General features: G+C 57.3%; 1 protein-coding gene across 1 annotated transcript in view; it reads right to left on the reverse strand.

Annotated features, from left to right (window-relative positions):
* Window positions 1–12,122, reverse strand: part of MGAT3 (beta-1,4-mannosyl-glycoprotein 4-beta-N-acetylglucosaminyltransferase) — a 49,979-nt gene extending 37,857 nt beyond the window's left edge. The window contains exon 1 of the mRNA XM_053662224.1: window positions 11,973–12,122. Within this exon, the coding sequence (XP_053518199.1) occupies window positions 11,973–11,986 (14 nt within the window). The 5' untranslated portion in view covers window positions 11,987–12,122. The remainder of the gene's footprint in view (window positions 1–11,972) is intronic.
* Between the last annotated feature and the right edge of the window lie 8,115 nt (window positions 12,123–20,237).

The raw sequence follows: 20,237 nt of genomic DNA on the forward strand, positions 1-20,237 counted from the left end.
CCGTCAGTAGGTGGAAGAGGAGGGGCCGTGTCCTAACCTGACAAGCTCAGGGGAGGCCTGCGAGGCGCCTCACAGACTCAGAGCCCTCAAGGAACCACAAAGGATGTTCTAAAATTAAAGCTCATTAACTAAAAGCAGTTCCAGTCCTAGGCCAGTATTTTTTTTCCCTGACAAAGGTCAATCTTTACCTTAACTAAACTGTCTATTGTCTTTTTGCATCTATGAAAGACCTTTGGAATGTCAAGGTAACGCCCAGTTTCCCAAATCCCTGGGGGCACAAGAGGAAACCACAAGTCCCCTCCTTGCTATTGTTGTCATGTTAATTGTCGTCTGTGAACTATTCCTCACCCACGTATGTGGAAGAGGGATGTGGCCAACATGTTACCTTTTATGCAACCCCGGAGGTTTCCCCACTTTGCTTTCCCCCTAATCTATCACCAGTGGACTCCGCGTAACCGCCTTATGGCCCCTCCTCTGATTCTAGGGTATAAATGAAGGTGCTAACTGCCGTTTTTCAGAGCATGTCTCAATCCAGAGCACTTCTCAATCTGTTGAGACATTGCTTCCTGGCAGTTGTCGTCAGTTTGGCTCAAATAAACTCACCAAAGAGTTTCCACGAGTCTGAACGTCCCCCGAGTTGCGGGCTGGTGTGCGTTGCACCACCTCGGCCTCCGGGGTGAGGCTCAGGTGCCTCATCTCAGAGTCCCCTCCACTTCCTTTCACTGCGTGGCCCCCCACAGGGTCAGGGGCCCTTTGGGGACCCTGAGCACTGCCTTTCTGATACCCTGGCCTCCCTGTGAGCTGTTTGGGCACAAGAACGAGAGGGGTGTCCCCTAGCACCCAGCTCAGTGCCGGGGACAAAGGCCCTAAGGCAGGGGTCTCCCAGGTTGGGTGTCTGAACTAGTACTGATACAGGGTGCAGCCAAAGGGGGCCCCCCCAGAAAAAGATTTGGAATGGTGTCCAGAATTCAAAGTGTATGGGAATGATGGAGAGACATATAAGATGTCCTCACCCCACCCCCACAGGTGTGAGTTGGGGGGGAAGGGGACAGTTTTGCACAGCCACAGCCTTGCAGCTAATCCATGGCATTGTCTTTTAACATATCTATAGCCTCTGGCGGTCACTTGGATATGTTAAATGGCTGTGGCCAGGCTTGGAGCTAGGGGGATGAAGTCACTTCCCCCAAGATGTAACTGGGGGCAGGTCCCCCCAAGTTACAGCGCTTCGTAGGGGCTTGGAGAAGATTGGCTCGAGGACATGGGATGATTACTGCCCAGACTAACGATGGCAGCCCAGTAAACTTGTATTAATACAGAATACTGGCAGGTGTAACTGATTTTGGGAGGAGTCGGAAATAGGGGTACAGAGAGAAGGGTGCTGGGATTTAAGAGCCAGGCACGGCAGCCATTGGGAGAGAGCCACGCGGTTTCAGCAGAGTGAGGACCCCCTGTTGGTGGGGTGAAAGAGGGAACCACGTGGTTTTGGCGGAGTGTGGACCCCCTCTTTCCCAGGTGAAAGGGAAAAACCACGCAGCTTTGCCAGAATGGAGATCCCTGCAGCCAGGTGAAGAAGACAGCCACATGCTTTTGGTGGAGTGCGGACCCCTGCAGCTTTGTAGAAGAGGCCCACACGGCTTTGGGGTGCCCCCTTTGGCCGCGGGGCCTGAAAAGCAACAGAGATTTTGACTGGAACTGGATACAAAGGACTCTTGCCAGTGGACCATGAGAGGGTACCACAGTACTTGGGATTAACTCGAGATCCTGCACGGTGACACAGCTGACGGTGCCAGCGGCCTGCAACACAGACGTGTGCTCTTTTCCTGATTTACGGTACCCGGAGTTGGGACAAGAGGGAAGGGAGCGCTGTGTGGGTGTAGGTGTATAACCTAAAGGACTTTGATATTTTAGTAGCCTGAATAGCATTAAATAAACATTTTGTTTCCTTTTCACAAATCTCTGGCATAAGAGATGTGTTTCCAATTGGCGGCGGACAGAAGGGCCCAGTAGATTTTAGTATTTTGGTTTTGGGAGGGGCCCCTGTTGTACAGCAGTTTTGGGCATCCCTAGGTGGGCCAAATATTGTATTGCCCCTCCCTCGGACCACCTCCTCTTGTTCGGTAACAGTACGAGGGTTAGACTCTCTGTGTGACCTTGGACAAGTCCCGCTCATCTAGTCTGTTTCCACACTTGTCACATAGAGGGAATGGATTAGACAGGGGCGCATTACCTGGGGGACGGGGGTCCAGGAATGGGCTGAAATTCCTTGTAGCACGGTGTGTCTGTGAGCGTGTGAGTGTGCATGCCTGTGTGGAAACTCAAGAATGAATACACTCCTGTGTGGATGTGTGTGCGGGCACGTACAAACGTGTGCGCCTGTCTCCATGTGGACATGTGTGCACACATATGCACGTTTTTCTGGGAGAGGGCCCTTGGCTGCTACCGGATTCTCAAAGCGTTCAGGAGCCAGGTGGAGGGCGCCCGGCTCCCCCGCCCTTTCAGAAGCTCCTCCCCCATCCCTCCCGCCTCCTCCCACAGCAGGGAATCCTGGCAGCTCCAGAATTGTGCTCTTGCAATGGGACAGGACAGTAAGAAGCTGGGAAAATGTCTGAGCGAGTGGAATGGGGAAACTGAGACAAGAAAATTAAGTCGGGCCAAACAGTTTCAGCAATTTACAGCCAGCTAGTGGATCGCCAGACCTTATCTTCCCTACCCAGAAAATCGGTAACCTCCCTGGCTGTAAAGTCCCGGCTGGCGTCCGGGGGAAGAGAGGAATTCTAATGCAAATGGAGAAATAACACCAGAACAAAGGAGGCGGCTGGGGAGAAGCTGCTGACTTCCTTTTCAGCTCCCTCTCCCAAGAGAAGCAGCAAGCCTTCCCTCCCCCTAGGAATTTACCCCTCCCGAATTCCCACTCTTACCCTATATAAACTTGCTCTGAAAGCTCAGAGCAATGGGGATGTTAGGGTCTTAACCCGCCACCTTCTCAGGCTGCTAGTCTCTGATAGCAGTTATAATCCAATCCTTGTCTCGGCTTTTCGGCTGAGCAGCGGCAGGCGGCCGGAGGCCTGGACTGGGTTGCCCTCCAGGTTTAGTTCTGGTGAGTCTGGTAGGACCGGAACCTACAAGCTTTGAATTAGAAGTCCAATGCTCCAGATTGCTCTCTCCCCTGGACGCCCGAAGTTTACAGCCAGGAGGTTACGGATTCTCCGGGTAGGGATGACAAGGTCTTGCGAGTCACCAGCTAGCTGTAAATTGCTCGAACTGTTTGGCCTTGTTTAATTTTCTTGTCTGAGTTTCCCCATTCTGATGGGTGACTCAAGAGTTGGAAAATTTTAGTTTAGGTAACAGCTAATAAGCTTGTAAAAAGCTGTTGTTCCAGGAACTGAATGTATGTCCCACCCTGACTCCAGGAGACCCCATCAATTCTATGTGCCCAAGGAGGACAGGCCAGAGGTCAGGATGGTATCTGAGCCATTGTGCTGGGGAGGGGGGGCGGGGAGACACCCACCGCCCAGGACCCAGATGAAAGAATCCTGCAGCTTTTATCTGATTACCTTTTGCCTGAAGTCCAAACCCCTTACCTACACTTCTTCTCTTTATGAAAAGGCACGGTTTCAAATGGAGTCGAAGACAGTCTGTTAGCGTACATAACCCATCACCCTCTCAGGTCACCGACCGTCTGAATCAAACGCCCACAAAGATTCAATCCCTGCCTCTGTCTGCTTATTGGGTCAGGTAGTGACAGGCTTTTCCGATTTCGATTCCGCTTGCCCAGGAATTCTCCTAGCTTCTTAAGATCCTGTCGCAACCCCTCCCTTGGTTCTCAACTGCCTTCTTGCCAGAACTTCCCTCTGGTGTTTTTGCTCCTGCTCCTGCCCCACCCAGCAGCTAGGATGATCCTGGAGTGCACTTGTAGGGTCACCTCCGGCCTCTGCTGAGTCTGCTGTGGCTCCCATCCCCCCACAGTGAAGCCGGAGTCCTTCGGGGGCCACAGGGGCCCTCCTGGCCTGGCCTGGCGCCTCCCTTCACACCCCCTGCACTCATCCACCTCTGCACTGGCCGTCCCCTGTCTAGACCTCGCTTCTCCGGGTACCACGTGGCTCAGGGCCTCCCCTCTCCTGATCCCTCGGCCTGCAGTCCTTTCTTCCATAGTGCTTTTCACCCTCTGTCACACGAGGTACTTTCCATGTTTTTGTTCTTTTGCTTGTTTCCCCCGTTGAACAAAACCACTACCAGGGCAGGGATTTTTGTCCTGACTTTGCTGGCGGCTCCCAGCTCCTAGCACAGCCTCGCACACAGAACTTCCCCAGGAAACGCTGTTGCCCAGGAAGGAGGCCTCAGTAACCCCCTGTGGTGGCCTCTGTGAGCATGTTTGGGGGGACATCCCTCATCTGTAAGTTCTGTGGAGGGTGTGAGGGCTGGTGGGAGTGTAGAGAGAAAAGTGCCAGCCTTCCAGGCAAGGGAGACCTTTGGACCAGAGAAGCCCTCCCATGAGGGCCGGGGCTGCAGTGCAGTGGCAGAAGGATGTGACAGAGGAGGCAAACACAGCGTCACATTTAACTGGGCCCTGGTGACCGCCCCTGGGAACGCAGAGCCTGCTCTGTCTCCACGCCTCTGCCTTCCCCAGGCTGCCCACGCGGCCTCACACACCCAGTCCCCAGGGGAGCGACTGAGGTGCTGCAGCTGGAAGAGACTGGCCCCCTCCACTCTTCAGCCAGAAAGGAAGCGGCAGCACCAAGGGAGCAATTCATCCTGAGGCCCCCACAAGCTCCAAGGATGCCACAGATGCTGAGAGTTAGTCTGAGTCACGAGACAGAAGCTGAGCAAGTGACACCCACTGTAGCCTGTGGCCAGCGCAGGAACGTGGCCTGCTGCATTGGGGCCTGGACCCCCAGGGCACCAGGCTGGGTCACACCAGGGGCTGCACCAGCAGAGAAGAGGAGAGACACCCAGACCTGTGTGCACATGCCTGCGGGGTAAGCTCCCATCTGCCTGCAGGGGCGCCCTGCCTGCAGGTTGGGAGGTTCCCCACCCTAGTGCTGCACGCACACACCCTCACACTCACACCGAACCTCGTACACACTGGCCCGCAGACACCCCCCACGTGCACACACAGAAACGCCTTCCTGTACCCACAAAGCCCGGCTGGCACTCCCCACAAGTTCATAAGGCAACATTCCACGGGGCCACCACAGGGAGGGCAGGGCAGGGTGCAGCCCCCCAGAGACCCCTCTCCTGACATCCGCCCCTGCCTTCACCCCACAGCCAGCACCCACTTTGGCAAAGATGCCAGAAACAGAGGCAGGGACAGCCTAGCGATGCCAGCTCCCACCTGTTCTTCTACAGCCGCTTCAGCTCTTAGGGCCCATCAGCAAGATTCGGTCCTTGCAGCTGCCCAGCCCTTGCTCACAGCCCCACGGCCACATCTATCTCCTCAGCCTGGAAGGCAGTCTTTGGGGTGTCCCGTCTGTCTCACTTCTCGGAGCCCGAAAGCCACAGGCCCAGAGGGGGCCCACAAGGGATCTTTGGGGTCCTTTGGGTCAGCAGGTTCTCTGGTCTTTCTGATGACCAGAAATTTAATGAACAAGCCCTGCCTGGTGTAGCTCAATGGATTGAGTGCCGGCCTGAGAAACAAAGGGTTCCCGGTTTGATTCACAGTCAGAGCACGTGCCTGGGTCCTCAGTATGGGACACGTGAGAGGTAACCACACACTGATGTTTCTCTCCCACTCTTTCTCCTCTTCCCCTCTCTCTAACAATAAATAAATAAATTTTAAAGATTTTATTTATTTATCTTTAGAGGGGAAGGGAAGAAGAGAGGGAGAGAAATATCAATGTATGGTTGCCTCTCATGAGTCCCCTTGCTGGGAACTGGCCTGCAACCCAGGCATGCGCCCCAACTGGGAGTCGAACCGCAATTCTTGTGTTCTCAGGCCCATGCTCAATTCACTGAGCTACACCAGCCAGGGCAAATTTTTTTAAAAAGAAAGAAATTTAATCAACTGCTGGGAGCCCCAATCAGGAGGCTGGGTTGTTCATGTCAGGATGGGAGGGGTAGGACAAAATAGCGGCCGAACTGCAACCTGGAAAAAACGGCTGACGTCAACCAGAACCGAAAGGGCGGGCTTTATCCTCATAGCAACCTGAGCCCCGGGAAAGCCACCAATGATATATCGCCGCTTTGTTCAAAGGGGACCAATCCCCAGCTCCCACAAAGAGAGACAACCAAAATAAAACATGCCATATTCCCTGCTTGGGCACGACTTCCCCGACCCCACTCTGTGGACTGGGAAACCTTGCCCGGGCGCACAAACCGCAATAAAGCTCTATATTGTCTAACTTTGTGGCTGATTGGCATTTCTTCCTCGGTGGAGCCTAGAAAACCTTTCATTTGGTGCCGAAACCCAGGAGGAATTGTTGTCTGCTGAAGACAGCTCCTCTCCCCACTCCCCAAGGAGGCCTCGCGGCCACCCCACCAGTCCAGACTAAGAACCAGGGTAAGTGCCCCTGCCCTTAAATTTCTGGTCCCCAAAAGCCGATTCCGGGCTCTGGTCTGCTAAGAGAGACTGATCTCACACCAAAACTGCAGCGCTGTGTCGGGGCGACCCTTCTGGGAGAGGCTGCCCCCCGCCCCCGCCCTGCTGAGAGGTTCTGGGCACCAGAGGAGACGTCCCTGGACCCGGACCCCCATTTTTACCAGACCGGATGAGCAGATTGGGTTGAGGGACGCCCATTCCCATCTGCTGATCCTCGTGGGACCAGGAATGGGGGGCAGGAGTCCAAGCCAGATCCTAAGTCGACTTTAGGGTGCCTTCTGAAAAATTTGAAAGTAATTGACCTTGGCCTCAAGCAAAAACAGCTGATTTTTCTATCCACTAGGGCCTGGCCATTATATCAGCTTGATAATCATGAAACCTGGTCTCCTGAAGGCACATTTGATTTTGTTACCCTTACTGACCTAGATAATTTTCGCAGACAGACTGGCAAATGGTCTGAGGTCCCCTACATTCAGGGATTTTGGGCCTTACGTTCCCACCCAGATCTCTGGGCCCAATGCTCCACAGCCCAAGTTCTCCTTGCCCAAGGGAACCCTGAACCCATCCAGCCTCCTAAGCCTACTGTCCCAGAACCTCCCTTCTCTTCTGATTCCCCTGAAGACCTTGCTTCCCCTCCTCCCACTCCTCATCAGCTCCCGCCAACGGCTACTCCAGCCTCGGCCCTCCCCTCTCAACCGGATTCTCTCCCTCCCTCTGAAGACCTTTCTTCCCAGGTTAGCTCACGTACTCGCTCCCACCTGAATCTAGAGCCCCTAGACTCCTGTATTTGCCCCCTCTGGGAAGTGGTAGGAGCAGAAGGTGTTGTCCAGGTCCATGTCCCCTTCTCACTAACTGACCTCTCTTCAGTTGCAAAACGCCTAGGCTCATTCTCCACTAACTCTACCAATTTTATCAGGGAATTCCAGTATCTAGTCCAGGCTTATGACCTCACATGGCATGACCATCATTTTAACTTTCACCATGACCCCGGATGAGCGTGACCACGTCCAGACTGCAGCTAGGGCTTATGTAGACCAAACCCATGCCACCAATCCCCTCATGCCAGTAGGGGCTGAAGCCGTGCGAGAGGCAGAACCAGGTAGGACAGGCGGGTCGGAGGCGCCGAGACCAAATGGTCGAGTGCCTAATAGCAGGTATGCACCAATCTGCCCAGAAAGCTCAGAGAGGTCACCCAAGGCCTCGGAGAAAATCTGGTGCTGTTTCTCAACAGACTAACTGTGGCAATGGTGCTCCATACCCACCTTGACCCGGCTTCTAACGCTGGGGTCACTGTCTTAGCTACTCACTTTATCTCCCAGTCGGCCCCAGATATTAGAAGGAAACAAAAAGGCTGAGGATGGCCCCCAAACCCCCATCCGAGATCTGGTAAATATGGCATTTAAGGTTTTCAATAACCGGGAAGCAGAGGCTGAGGCTGCCCGCCAAGCTCGCCTACAGAAAAAAGTAGCCCTGCAAATCCAGGCCATGCTGGCGGCCCTTCAGCTGGCGATAAACACCGGTACGGGGGCGAAGCTTAAGTCCGGGCCAAAGAACACCCCACCAGGGACCTGTTTCAAGTGTGGCAAAGAAGGGCACTGGGTCCGCCAGTGTCCTCAACCTCGGCCACCAAGGAAGCCTTGCCCCGATTGCCAACAGCTTGGCCACTGGAGGGATGCCTGTCCCCTTAGAGGCTTGTCCTCAGCGCCTCCACGTAGGGGACCAGCCGATCAAGGTGTGGACTCTTCCCTGGCCGCACCAGAACTTCTCGGATTCCTAGGTGATTGAAGCAGCCCGGGCTTGGAGACCCCCATCACCCTCGCCGAGCCCAGGGTAACGCTGCAGGGAGCGGGTAAGTCCATCTCTTTCCTAGTGGACACGGGGGCTACCTACTCTGTTTTACCATCTTTTTCAGGACCTCTTACTCCTTCCCAGATCTCGGTCATGGGGGTTGACGGGACCCCGTCTCGCCTGTGGCGAACCCCCCTGCTTAACTGCAGTCTCGACGGCTTTCCCTTTTCCCATTCATTCCTTGTCATACCCTTCGGCCCTATTTGGCTTCAAGGAAGGGGTGTTCTCCAAATATTAGGCGCCACTTGTCAGATCGCGCAAAACCCAACCCCTTCCTCCTCCCTTATCCTCCCGCTGTCAGAAAATCTAATTCCTCCTCCAGCTCTGCCCATTTCCCCTTCCCTCGTCAACCCACAAGTAGGGGACACTTCTACCCCAACTGTGGCTTCTCATCATCCCCTGGTCGTCATCCGCCTAAAATGGCCCAATGTTTTCCCATCCCGACCCCAATTTCCTGTCTCCCACACAAACTTAAAGGGGTTCCCTTCAACCAGATGTTGCTTCAGGCCCTGACGAATCAGAAACAGCCTACCTCTGGCCCCTCCCCTCTACGCGCCCCCCTGACAGCAGGACTGGCCAGACTGAGCACGGTGCCCCTTCTCCAGAGGTCGGAATGTCAGGATGGGCGGGGGTAGGACAAAATGGCAGCTGAACTACAACCCGGCTGATGTCAAACCAGAACCAAAAGGGCGGGCTTTATCCTCATAGCAACCTGAGCCCCGGGAAAGCCACCAATGATATATTGCCACTTTGTTCAAAGGGGACCAATCCCCAGCTCCCATGAAGAGAGACAACCAAAATAAAACATGCCATATTCCCTGCTTGGGCACGACTTCCTCGACTCCGCTCTGTGGACTGGGAAACCTTGCCCGGGCGCACAAACCCCAATAAAGCTCTATATTGCCTAACTTTGTGGCTGATTGGCATTTATTCCTCGGCGGAGCCTAGAAAACCTTTCAGTTCAGAAGGAGCCAGGCTGATGAGTGGAACTAGAAGAAAAGTCACCAACAAAATATGCCCTGAGTTAGGGAAAGGCCACTGGGCTGGCTTTCTGCAGGCTGCAGGGGGCAATAAAAGGTTCAACTGCTGACCTTTAACCTGTGCATATGCACACCCCGAGGCCTTCGGGATTGTACAAACGTGGCTCTATTAAACTTCACGCCTGCAGACTTGGCGGGGGCGGGGGGGGGCTGCACTGCTCAAGGTCATCTCCTCCAGTCCCCCTGTCCCACACACCTCTGAAGTGACACTCGCTATCCCCCATGGCAGCTCTTTATCATGGGTCAGATTTGGATGCTAGAAATCCTAGACCGAGCCACCTGGAACTGGTCAAAGCAACTTCGTTTCTGCATTGGCGCCACGGTCCTTCAGAAACTTGGCGAGAGTCCCTCTATCACATGTCCCAGGTTCTTTACTGGCTCCTCCTCTGGCAGGGTTTCCAGACCTTTCCATCCCAGCCACTGTCCCCTGTGCTGCCGCCCTCCCCCAGGCCCAGCCCGACTAGCACAGACACATGACACAGAGGGCCCCTCCGCTCCCTACCCGGCCCATCCTCCAGTTCCCATGGCCCGCTGCTGCACGAAGGAACCTAGAACTTGGAAAAGCTCAGGGGCTCAGAAAAACTTGGTTCAAAACACCTCAGCCACAGGATGGTAGAAGACTCGGGCTGAGACCACGGGTGAAGGAGGAGGAGTCGAATTCTGCCCCAGTGGGGCTTTAGGCTGGTCATTGGACCCCTCTGCTCCTCAGTTTCCTCTTTGGCGTGGTGGGAATCAGAGCCGTACCTGCTGCATTGGGCTGTCGCCAGGATTAAGTGGGTTTGGACATGTTAACGGCTTAGAACACAGTGGGTGCTATGGATACTGCGATTTCTGTTCAGTGGTGGTTGCCTAGAAACTCGTCTGCCCAGTCCTTCTCGGTGACTTCTCCTCCCCTTCTAGAAGGTCAGGGTCATGGAAATCTAGGTGGGAGGGACTTCGAAGGCCACTGAGTTCCGCCTACCCCTACTGTACCAGTGAGGAAGCCAGGCTCAGAAGGAAGCTGGGACTTGCCCAGGGCTCTAGGCAGCTGCTAGGACAAGACCCCATAACCTCGAGGCCGAGGCCAGATCACTGCCCCAGGTTCTGCACTGTCCCCCTTCAGAATGTTGGGCCCCTGTCCCCAGCCAGGACCAGGGTGGCAGCAGTCGGGCCCAGGACCTGAGGGTAAATGAGAGGCAGAGGGGCGCTGAGCTCCAGGCCCATGCCGGGGGCCACTGTGCCACTCCCGAGGTCTTCGGAGGATAGAGGTGGGGGGAGACTTTGCACCGCCTCTTCCCCACTGACCCGTGAACGTCATGATCTGGCGACACTATTTTCTCAGAACCTGAGAGACTGGGGTGGGGTGAGGTAGAGCTTTTGGCAGAACATTTCTCAGATCTGGGAGGCGCAGGGCAGGGCAGGGCAGGTGGGGGACAACCAACCCAGCAGGGCTCCCTGCCAGCGTGACATCCCAGCAAAGCCACAGTGGGCCCACAGAATGTGGTCCCCAGCGGGAAGGGCAGGCCTGGCCTCATTTCCCCCTGGGGCTCCCACCCTCCGAGGGCAGGGGGCAGGGGGCACCGTGGGTGAGGCCCAGGGGGATAGGCCCGAGGCTTGAAGACCGAGGCCTCTGAGGCCTCTGGTCCCCCTGGGCCTGGCCAAGGCCAGCCTGTTCTTCTCGTCCCCCTGTAGTTGAGCCTGGAGCTTCCTGGGCCCACCCCCCTCCGTCACCTCATGGGCCACCGTCCACTGTCCACCCCTTGTTGATCAGGAGCCTGCCAGCAGGCAACACTGTGAAGGCAGGATCCTTGGGTGGGACAATGTCTGCCAAGATGGCTGCTGTCACTTCCTCCCCAGCTGGTAACTTGGGGCCTCCCCGCCCTTGGAGTGTGGCCTGTGTGCAACTTGCTTTGACCAACAGGATGAGGTGGTAGTGACTGAGAGATTCCAGGACTCGGCCTTAAGAGGCTTTGCAGCATCCACGTTCTCTGGCCCGGAAGCCAGAGGCCTGTGAGGAAATCAGGTTACCCTGCTAGAGAGAGGCCACGGCGGGGGTGGGGGTGGGGGAGCAGCCCTGGAGACCTGGAGGGAGAGCCGCTGGCTGTCCGGCCACTCCCACCAGAGCATCAGACCCGGGGAGGCCAGTCGGCCCAGCCAGCCTGCCCTGCACAAGGGGTCCAGCGGTGCCGCCCAGCTCTGTCTGGACTACGGAACTGTGAGCAAATCCGCACCGGGGGCTGCTTGTTGCTCAGCAGTGGATGCCTGCTACACGTCCAGTCCTGAAATCTCAGCCTCTCAGAGACGTGGCCTGGCGAGTGCCGTCAGCTCTCTCTCTGGGACTTGGTTACCCCAAACAGAGAGGACAGCGCCACGTGGCCCAGGTGAGGTTGCACGGTGAGTGTGCCAGCGGATGCCCCGTGGCCGCATCTCCCAGGCCTGGAAGGCAACTGCTGGAACACCCAGTCTGTTTCCTCTCCTCCTGGCGGACAGACAGTGCCCGCTGGGGTCGCCGCTTCCACCCACCCTGCGGGTGGTCAGAGCAGGGACACAGGGGTGCTCTCCTTTCCTACCTTGGGGAAGCCATCAGGCCCCTGGAATTGGGGTCTTCAGAGTTTAAAGGTTCTCCAGGACTGAGTCAGATGGGCCACCTGCCCCGGTGGCCAAAGGCTCCAGGGATCTGGAGGTTCCAGGATCCCGTGGAGGCCATTTGCTTCGGGTCCTACTCCGAGTCCTGTCTGTATGAGGACGACACCGCTTCTGAGCCTCACTCTCTGGTGAGGTGTACCATGTGAGACACACAACTTCCCCAGGGTCAAGGTGTTTGTGACTCAACCCAGACTGGCAGCTCCTCGCATGTCCTTCCTCCCCACCCGGTCTTTTCCTCTTCTGAGAAAGCTGGAGGTGGCCAGTGGCCACCATCCGGTGGGAGGGGTAGCACCCGCCGTACCTCCACCAGCGCACCGAGCCCGGCTGCCGACACGTCCCTAGGGGGGCCACTTCTGTGGCGCAAGGAGCCGTGGAAGGATTCCACCAAGATGGTCCAGGCAGAGCTTTGAGTCCCAGAACCAAGAGGGGCAGAGGCCAGGCCACATGACAGGAGGCAGCCACCAGCCCACCTGCTGTCCCCTCTCACCGAGTTCCTTCCCCTCCCCCCTCAGCTCATTTCCGCTCTCCTGTCTGAGAAGCCACAGACAAGCAGGGGCACTCGCCCCTCCCCAGGGACTGTGGGACCCGATTTCTACACAGGAAGGGCTTGTGCAAGAAGCATCTTGTGGAATGGAGGTGTCCGGAGCCGTTCTCGACAGCAAGCTGGCCTTTTTGTAAACCTGAGCTGTGCATCCCTCCCAGGCTGGTGGAGCACCTCAACCCATGCACTCAGCTCTGGCCTCCCCCCCCCCCCCACCTTTCCTGTTGGCCTTGGACTCAGATGCTCACGGCTCACTGCTGGCTGCGTCCTGACAGCCCTGCCCTCACACTAGGGGCCCCCAGGGAGGGAGGCGGTTCAAAGCATCTGGGTCCTGGGGATGGACCCCCTGAGGTGCCGGTTCCTGAACTGTCTTCAAGACCAGACCCCAAAGAGAAAGCAGAGGCCCCGAGAGGGGAGCAGCAGGCTCGCGTCTCACAGCAGGAGGGAGACCGAGCTGAGCCAAAATCTCAGCCCCCTCCCTCCCGGCTTCCTGACCACTTCTCAGCAGTTCACAGGAAATGGACATGGCTCTTCTGGGGCCCGGGGGAGGACATGAGGCGGCCCCGCTAACCCCACCCCATTTCCAGTGACCATCCCTCCTCTGCTGCCAAGACGATCACCAGGTCAAACAAACGCTCGCTCACAGCACGGGGCAATCCACCTTACCTGCACCTGCTCCTCCGGGTCGGGAGCCACCGCCTCCAGGCAGGGGCCCAACTCCATCTTCAGACGAGCAAACAGAGGCTGGGAGGGGTCCCAGAGCCAGTGCACATGCGGCCAGCCCCGCACCCAGGCCTGTTGGCAGGCTTCAGAGCCCCGGCTCTGAACCCTGTGTCCTCCGGTGCCCAGCACAAAGCAGGCAGTTCGTCCTACCTGCCCCCTTCACCCACTGGCCCAGGCCTGCTGGCACTCGGGCCCTGAGGGCAGGAAGAGGCTTTGATGGTCACATGGCAGCCCCTGAGGCTGCAGGAGGGGCACCTGCTACCTGGGCTCACAGGCCAGGCCTTTTATGTCTGTGTTTGTGAACCACCTGGAGATGCTGGTGTGTCCGGCCCCGGGGCCAGCGGAGGGGCTGCTTCTGAATCATGTCGGGATGACAGCCAGTTCTCCCTCCCTGCGCCGCCTGCTCCAGCTTTTCCAGCAGAAGTCCAGGCCCTGCTGATTCCTGCGTGCTCCGGCCCACGGACCCTGAGCCCGTCCTGGGGTGGAGAAGCTGGTAGCCTTGGTCGGTGACCTGCCCAAGATCACACAGCCACGCCCTGGCCGAGTGGGGTTAGAGGCCTGGGCCCTGCCCCAACCCAAGGGGCACCCCCACCCAGCCCTCACCCCTGTGACCCTGCTGTGTGACCTCGGGCGAGTGGCCCTCCCTGAGCCTCCTTTTTCCTGGGGCCTCAGTAAGTCCAGTTTTTTCATCCCTGTTGCTGTAGCCCTCCCCGGGGAAGCCGAGGTGTAGCCCAGAGAAGGCATCACAAGGACCCCTCCCCTGGCCCCTCTGTTTTCCTTCTAGTTTGGCGCTGTTCGCTGTCAGAGAACATTTGTATCATTTCCGTGTTTGTGGTGCGCCTCCCCGACGAACAGGGCTTTTGCTTGGTCCTAATCGGTGCTGCCCGAACCGGGGTGCACTGGAGCATCCTCACTGCCGGACCGAGGGGGTCAGATGGGGCCAGACTGGCAGGCGCAGGGATGGAGGGCAGAGGCGACGGAGGCTGAGCCCTGTGGGGTGGGGCTGCAGAGGGGAGGCGAGACCAACAGGACAGGTGCTGTCTGTGTGGGGGCGGAAGAGGGCCTGTGGAGCCGACTCCCCAGCGGGGTGTCGGATATGAAAGGCTGGCACCTTGGTCGCCCACCCCGACAGCTGGGCTCAGGTTGGGTCCCCAGGGTGATATCACAGGGCAGAATCTAGCTTGGTCTCCTCACCCTGGGAGGCACTGAAACCTTGCTTCTAATAGGCCACCTACACCCTGTGTCCTCAAACTCCCTCTTGCACCCCCTCCCCCGGGAAGCCCTCCCTGATGCTTCCCCTCTGCACCCAGCCCCACAATGAATTCTCCCCTCCCGTCCACTTGCATGCATGTGTCCACTCACTCACACACTCAGAAGACAGTTCTGAGACTGGCTCTAGTGTCAGCCCTGTGGGGACACAGATGACTGTGCCCCGAGGGAGACAGACCCGGAAACCAAAGCGAGGCACTGCTCAAAACCTCCAACGTGGGGCGTCTCTTCTAAAGAGGAAATTTCTCATGGACCCTGGGGTTGTCCCCAGTCATTTTTATCGCAGTGCTTCTTTTAAGAAAATGTATTGATTTTAGAGAGAGATCAATTTGTTCTACTTATCATGCCTTCACTGGTTGAGTCTTGCATGTGGCCTGACCGGGGACTGAACCCACAGCCTTGGCATCTTGGGGCAGCGCTCTAACCAACCGAGCGCCCTGGCCAGGGCCAACAGCCAATTTGTTTTCAATTCAGAGACTCAAAACCCACGGCATTTTAAAAGCCTCATAAACGGCAAATGGTGTCCTGAGGCTCCAGTGTGGGATGTCCAGAGCGGCATGTGGCCCGGGGCCTGCGGTCGAGTGGGCGAGTGTGCCTGTAGTTCAAAGACTTAGTCGGAAAGAGATCTCATTAGCAATTTTTAGATATTGATTAGCAATTAGTCATGCTGCTGTTAAAATGATGATATTTTGGCTATGTCGAGTTGAAGAAACGACAGCATGAACACTAACTGCAACTTGTTTCTTTTTACTTTTTAAAATGCCTGGAGAATCCCACATGGAGCCTGTGGCTCGCAGCATCTTCGAGTTGGGGGTCTCACCGGGCGGTTTAATCCCGCCGTTCTCCGAGTCTACAGGGCCGCCCAAAACCCAGGAGCCGTGGCCAGCACCGTGTGTGCTTATTTTGAATGGAGGTGAAGTTCTTCATAACGTACAGTTAGCCATTTTGAACTGTACAAGTCTCAGTGGCTTTTAGTACATCCCCAGGGTTTGAGAACCACCACCTCTCTCTAGTTTCAGACCTTTTCATCACCCCAGAAAAACACGTGTCTCCATGCAGTAATCACGCCCCATCTCCCGGCTGCTGGCCCCTGGCAAGCACTAATCTGCTCTCTGTGTCTGTGGATTGGCCTGTGCCCGACATTTCTTTAAAAGGAACAATACAGTATGTGACCCTCTGGGCCTGGCCTCTCTCATCCAGCAGCACGACCTGGAGGCTCACCCACGCTGGGGGCGCGTGTCAGAACCGCGCTCCCTTTTTCGGCTGAGTGCTGTCCCCGTGCCCGGGCAGACCCCCGTTAGCACACCCTCTCCTCCACTGGTGGGCGTTTGGGGCGTCTCTGCCTCTGGGCTGCTAGGAACGTTGGCGTGTAATTTCCACACAGACACAGCTTTTCAGTTCCTGGGAGCAGAACTGCCGGGTCATCAGGTCACGTGGGTTCTGTCTGTCCTTCTTAACATTCACTTTACTTATGTATGAAAACCAGAGACACACACTGACAGAGTCAACCTGCTCCTCAGGGTGTGACCCTGAAGAGAGACCCCTGAACACCACTTGAGGGAGGTCTGGAGGGCTGCTGGTTGGGGACCCCCCAGTGTCAGTATTTTTAGGACCTTGTTGTCAGAAAGACCAGATTCTCCAGGGAAGATGCTTCAGTGTCTGGGAGTCGATTCCCCTGAAGACGCTTCAGGGAGGGGAAAGGCCCCACTGCCCCTGGAAGCAGGGCAGGGGCCCAGCAGGGACTCCGGCACCCGCAGCCCCAGGGGGTCGGCTCTCTGTTTTTGGTGGCTCCCCTCCCCCCGGGCCGGGGAGCCCTGGGTTGCCATCACCAGAGAAGGACCAGTACGCTGCCATGGTCGGAGAGGGTGAGTGCCCGGCAGTTCTGGGACGGGATTCGAGGGTCTGACTGATCCTTATTTTGCTCCTACCCGTTGCCCCAGCTTGGGGTTGCCAGCTGGGGGCAGAACCCTTGGCGATTCTGTGGGCACATCACGCTGGCGCTCAGCCCTCCTCGCTCCGCGTGTGGCCTTCCCGAGTCCCTAGGCCAGCGGCGCTCTGCACCGACGTTCCAGCTCCAGAAACGGTGCGGATGTGCTGCTTGCCCATCCTCGGGGGCCAACACCTTAAAATAAAGAAAAGAAATCCCCATCTGTAATCTTCATAGGGCTTTAGAGGGGGAGAAATTTGGTGCATGGGTTTAATTAATCTGCCGTCTCTGGCCTGGCAGGCCCAGGATGCCCCTACCCTTCAGAAATATTCCGGGGCCCAGAGCCAAGCTGGGAAGCTTCCCAGAACCCATCAGGGAACCCGCCCCTCCGCCTGGGTCTCAGGCCCCATTCTGTCTGGAATCCCAGGTGCTGGCTTATCTCCCTGGGAGATTGGGAGCCCCTCCAGGGCAGGAGAGTTAATGACTAATTTATGACCCTCCTTTCTCTTTACCCCCCTAACACAGTCCCTAGTGTGGGCTGAACAGGCTGGTGCTCTCCCTGATTTGCTGCTGGAGAGAGAACAAGAGGGAGGGGCACCTCGGGATGGGATGTTCTTTCACCTGCTCTTGAACCCTCCTCGCATCTTCTTCCTGGGTCTAGGACGGCCAGGGCCCTCGGAAGCTCGGGAAGCCTGGGGCTGGGACCTCGACTGCAGGCCGCCCCCCCAGAGGCAGCTCACTGAGGCCCTGGTGGTCCCTGTGCGGACGTGGAGCCCCAGGCCCACCGTACTTTTATGGGTCCACGGAAATAGTTTATTTTCCTTTAAATCAGAAAAAGAAATTGACTTTTAGTTTTTAAAAAGTTTTAATAATAAATGTCTTTATACCACTGCAGTCAAAATGTAATTTTTAACAGCTTTCAGTGGAAGAAGAGGCCACAAAGGTCCCAATGTGTCCCCGCCCCCTGCCCAGGGTCTGAGTGGGGTCCCAGTCCTCCCCTCGAAACAGTTGGGGCCAGCGGCCTTCAACACCACAGACACTGCTGCGCACGGGGCATTGGGACGCGGACGCCGAAGGTCTTTGGGTCCCTCACCAGGAGCCCCAGGTCCACTGCGGCCTCGCCCTGTGCACATAGGGGCCAAAGAGCCTGGGAGAGGGGCTGAGCTGGGGAAGGCGTCCCTGGAGAGGGAGGTCACATTAGCTGGGTCTTGAAGGATGAAGTGACAAGTGTGGGGGCCAGATCATGGAGGGTGTGGACACAGCTGGGGGGTTCTGGCCTGGAGGCAGTGGGTGGGCTCAGGGGCCCACCATGTCCCGCCCTGGGCCCACTCTGGGACCTGGGACAAGAAGGCAAGGAAGGGCCTGCACAAGGCGACTGGTCCGCACAGCTTGGGGTCCTCTGACCCCTCTCAGGGCCGAGGTGGAGTTTGGGAGCTGGCGCCAGTATTCCTGAAAGCCAACTGCCAGACTGTGCCGCCGAGGCCACCCAGGCCCATGGAAATGTCAAGTGCCTGTCTGTCTCTGCTCCAGGCTGACATCACCTCTGCGTGGGAACAAAGCGGGTGCTCATGTCCAGCCCGCCGGGAGCGGCAGTGATCTGTGTCCTTGTTTGGTTTCAAACTGAGAGGGAGTGGAAGAATCATGAAAGATGCCCTTGTTGAAGACACGTTTGGGGGCCCATCTGAGAGCCTCACTTGGGGCTCCGGTGGAGAAGGGGCAAGCCCCAATGCCGCTCCTCAGCGTCTGGGCTGCAGGGGCTGCAGCAGGCACACCCGCTACACTTGAGCCCCCAGCTGCCACCTTCCCTATTGGTGACGTTATAGCGCACACCGTGTGTGGTGGCTCGGGAAGTGGTGGAGGGGCAGGAATCTCAGCTCACACCCTTGCCACGTGTCCCTGACCACGTCCGCATTTGCGGGACAGGACAAACCTTGCCTCTATGGCTCAGACAGATCAGGCCATGTTATGGAGACACGGGTCAGGTCCTCTTTCTGTAGAGGAAGAAATGGAGGCTCAGCGTGGTCACATAGCTTGTCCCAGATCATGTGACCATTCACCTATTCATTCAACACACATGTGAAAGGCTGCCACAGGCTGACCCTGACCTTGGGGCCAGGACCCAGTGGATTAAGGTAGACAGAAACTCACTCTCGTGAGTGAGTGAACATCTTAGTTACAGAGACAAATGAGCCAGAAATGTCAGGCAGTGAGTTTCTGGGAAGCAAACAGGGAGAGGGGCGGGAGTGGGTGGTGTGGGACCAGGGCGGTCCTCTCTGAGGTGGCATTTGTGCTGAGGCCGGAGTGATAGGGAGGAAGTCAACACATAAAGGGCATGATCAAGTACCTTTTCCTACAAAGTCCATGTCACAGGCCTGAGTGGCTCCTGACAGGGCTCAGTGCCAACAAGCCAGTGGTGGGAACTGCTTACTAAGCCCAAGGGCTGAGTCGTGGGAATCGGAGGCCCGGATGAGGATGGAAGCACCAACACAAACCCTAGTGAAGATGCCCAAAGGCATCCAGAGCTCCTGGCCCTGCCCAAAGTCCCCGTCCTGCCCACCTGCCTCTGGCCCAGGACACACAGTGGCTCCCAAAGGCCTGGCCCCATCTGGTCTGACCCAGGCCAGGGCCTCAGTCCAGGCTGTGATCCAGTCCTGTGCTGGGAGGAAACCAGGTGCCTTCAAGGAGCCAGGGGACACAGGTGGCAGGTGGGGGTGGGTTCCTCTGGTTCTCCCTGACCCAGCCTCAGGGAAAACAGGCACCCACCAGCAAGAAGGGATCAAAGGCTGGGTGGGCTCCAGCTGGCAATCTACCCACGTTGTGTTCTGAGAGGGGTGCTGACTGGCCCACGGCCACACGGCCTCGGCTGGCTGCCTCGGTTCTTCTTGTCCTGGCCCTTGCCCCTTGTTAAATCTTAAGACTCCTTGGCTCCCCCACACCCTCAGGAAGCAGGCTCAAGGGGACAGGGGACACAAAGCCAGCTGGGCAGTGCCCCGCCCCCACACGCTTAGGGCAAAGCAGAGCTGGGAGAGGCCCGGAGAGGCCTGATGGGCCACCTGTGCTGGGACTGGGCCGTCGGTGCCTCTGCTCAGCTCCACGACACACCCGCCACCTTCCCCAGGGTGCTGGGCCCACACACCTTCCGGGTGGTCAGGCCCCGGGGGCCCGGCTGAGGAGGCCCAGGGCAGGGACGTGCCTGGGAGCCCACCACCCACTGCCCACCGAGTTTGCTTTGTTCCTGAGCCACAGCAGGTTTCAGTTTTAGCTGCAGACGCTCTGCTCCTGTGAGCGGATGAGTTTTTAGGTCTCCAAAGGCAGGAAGAGGCACTTCATGGAATGGTATTTATAGAATATCCTCCACCCAAACAAAACCAAAATAACGCAAAAGAACCCCTTGAACACCCACTAACATCTACTGTCCTGGTGACCTGAAGCTGTGACAGCTGCAGCCTCTGGCGGTCAGGAACAGTGGGGGCTGCACCAGTCCCTCCACCGCCGAGGGGCCCAGGGGGCCTGGCCCGCAGAGGGGAGAACTGCCACCTTCTGCAACTGTGCCGGGGGGGCCTGGAGGGCGTCACGCCCTAGCACTGCCCCCGAGTGACTGTGAGGCGGCAGCGTGGGGGCCAGCCCCAGCCTGGGGAACTGGAAGACAGGAGGCATCCAGCCCACCCAGACCCCAGGCCACTTGTGTTGCAGGAGACAGGAGCTAGAGTACTGCCACCACAGTCACAA

The sequence above is a fragment of the Artibeus jamaicensis genome, unplaced genomic scaffold (assembly GCF_021234435.1).
Source record: "Artibeus jamaicensis isolate MK-2021 breed Jamaican fruit bat unplaced genomic scaffold, CSHL_Jam_final contig_233, whole genome shotgun sequence".
In the NCBI taxonomy this organism is placed as follows: Eukaryota; Metazoa; Chordata; class Mammalia; order Chiroptera; family Phyllostomidae; genus Artibeus; species Artibeus jamaicensis.